This window comes from Aplysia californica, unplaced genomic scaffold (genome assembly GCF_000002075.1).
Source record: "Aplysia californica isolate F4 #8 unplaced genomic scaffold, AplCal3.0 scaffold00449, whole genome shotgun sequence".
In the NCBI taxonomy this organism is placed as follows: Eukaryota; Metazoa; Mollusca; class Gastropoda; order Aplysiida; family Aplysiidae; genus Aplysia; species Aplysia californica.
In genome coordinates, this window is record NW_004797719.1 from 45,414 (window position 1) to 47,260 (window position 1,847).

The 1,847-nt window shown below is 43.8% G+C and overlaps 1 protein-coding gene across 1 annotated transcript in view; it reads right to left on the reverse strand.

Annotated features, from left to right (window-relative positions):
• LOC101845260 (putative methyltransferase NSUN7) overlaps positions 1-1,847 on the reverse strand; it is a gene marked incomplete in the record, with an annotated part of 81,153 nt that overhangs the window by 17,984 nt on the left and 61,322 nt on the right. Inside the window, 1 exon segment of the mRNA XM_035971503.1 lies at positions 1,279-1,562. Within this exon segment, the coding sequence (XP_035827396.1) occupies positions 1,279-1,562 (284 nt within the window).

Below are 1,847 nucleotides of genomic sequence, written 5' to 3' on the forward strand. Positions count from 1 at the left end.
GGTGCAGGAGGGAAGAGGCACGTGGTTTAGCTTAGATTCTAAATAGTTTTTACGGCACTTGCAACACAACAAGGTCATAGAAGTTGCAAGGGGTGCTGCTGCTGTTGCATTCATGGACGTAAATCTCGTGAGTGGGCCTTAAAATAAAGTTTTACTTTAGTTCTAAGAAGTTTTACGGCACTCGCAGCACAAATACGTGACATAAGTAAGTGCCGAGCATTATATCTGTTACTAAAGAGTAACAAAAAGAAAGAGGTGAGATAAGGACGATAGGTACATACTGGAGGAACAAGTGATAACGAGACTGGGTTACAAAGCTGACAGTCGTGGTGAGGGAAATGAGAGTGGTCTTAGAACTGAGGGGGTGGACAACAGGGAAGAAGTAGAGGTGAACAAGGAATTTAAAAAATTATAATCACACAACCAATTCAAAGAGCGGGGGAAAGTGAAAACGTAGGCCGGAGCAGGTGTGAAAAAGAAAGGAGGTTTGTGATGTGTTCAATGTCGTTTTGTATTCCAAATCATAATTACGCCATCATGCCATAGAACGACGTTAATTTGTTTTGTCAAGAAATATTTATTAACCCCTCTAAAGCCTGATGATGTACACTTTTCCACATCTTGAGGTACCAGGGAACGCAAAACGAGTCGAAATGAAAGGACTGAAACACTCTTAAGTAGTGAGAATGTCCCGCTTGTGTATAAAGGGCAACTTGTAACATTCAAGATTGCGACAACATCCCAGCAGTGTATAAATGGCAGCATAATATATATCCAACTAACTGTGAACTGGCACAATCATCAGGCAGATCCTTTCAAGGATCCAGGAGAGGAGGGAGGAGCAGCTATGGCATTGTGCCGCCTGCAATGATGACTATTCTCGAAACAAGTAAGTAACCCAGTAAGTAAAGGGCAACATGACACATTGTAGATTGTGACATTATAACAGGAGAGTGTAAAGGTTTTAAAATTGTGACAGTTCCTCAGTTGTATGTAAAAGGTAGTATGTTAAATTGTAGACTGTGACAATATCCCAACTGTGTGTAAAGGGCAACATGAAACGTTGCGGATTGTGAGAATGTCCCAGCACTGTGTAAAGAGTTGCATGAAACACTGTACATTGCCACAGTTCCCCAGTAGCATATAAAGGGGTGCATGAAACATTGTTTGTAGATTGTGACAATGTCTCAGCAGAATATAGATCTAAAGGTTTTTAGAATGCGATAGATCCCCAGTAGAGAGTAAAAGGCGGAGGTACCGAGTATCTTGCACACTCACTTGAGCTTGATCTGGTTCACCCAGACGTAGACAGGTATCCTGGACTTGGTCTCGTCCTTGTGCCGCACCTGTTCCGGCAGCAGGAACTCCAGGGAGGGGGCGCCGTGCCGGATGCGCTCCTTGGCAATGGTGGACAGCAGACGAGTGCGGCGCAGGAGTAGCGCCTCCTCCACCTGTAGGCAGACGGCGTCGGGTTCATCTCCCGCCAGGGGCACGCGCCGCTGGAACTTCCGAGACTGCAGGTCGAACAGGATGATGCACACCAGACTGTAGTCTTCGCGGAGCTGGGGAGGACATTGTTTTTGTGTTGGTTTTATTTTGTTTTGTTTTTTAAATCTAGGTCCCCCCCCCGTAAAAAAACACTAGTAAAAAAACAAAACCTTTAAAAATCCAAACTGAAGTTGACGTATGGTCGATGCAGCAATTTTCATGAAGCCTAGAAGAAAATACAAAATATATCGATGTAGTTAAGTTTTTGCAATTATTTGTCTCGATTTTTCTAAGATCTCTTGCTTCATTTTTATCAGTGTAACCTGGCGTTATGTAATCTACTTCTACCCCCCCCCCCC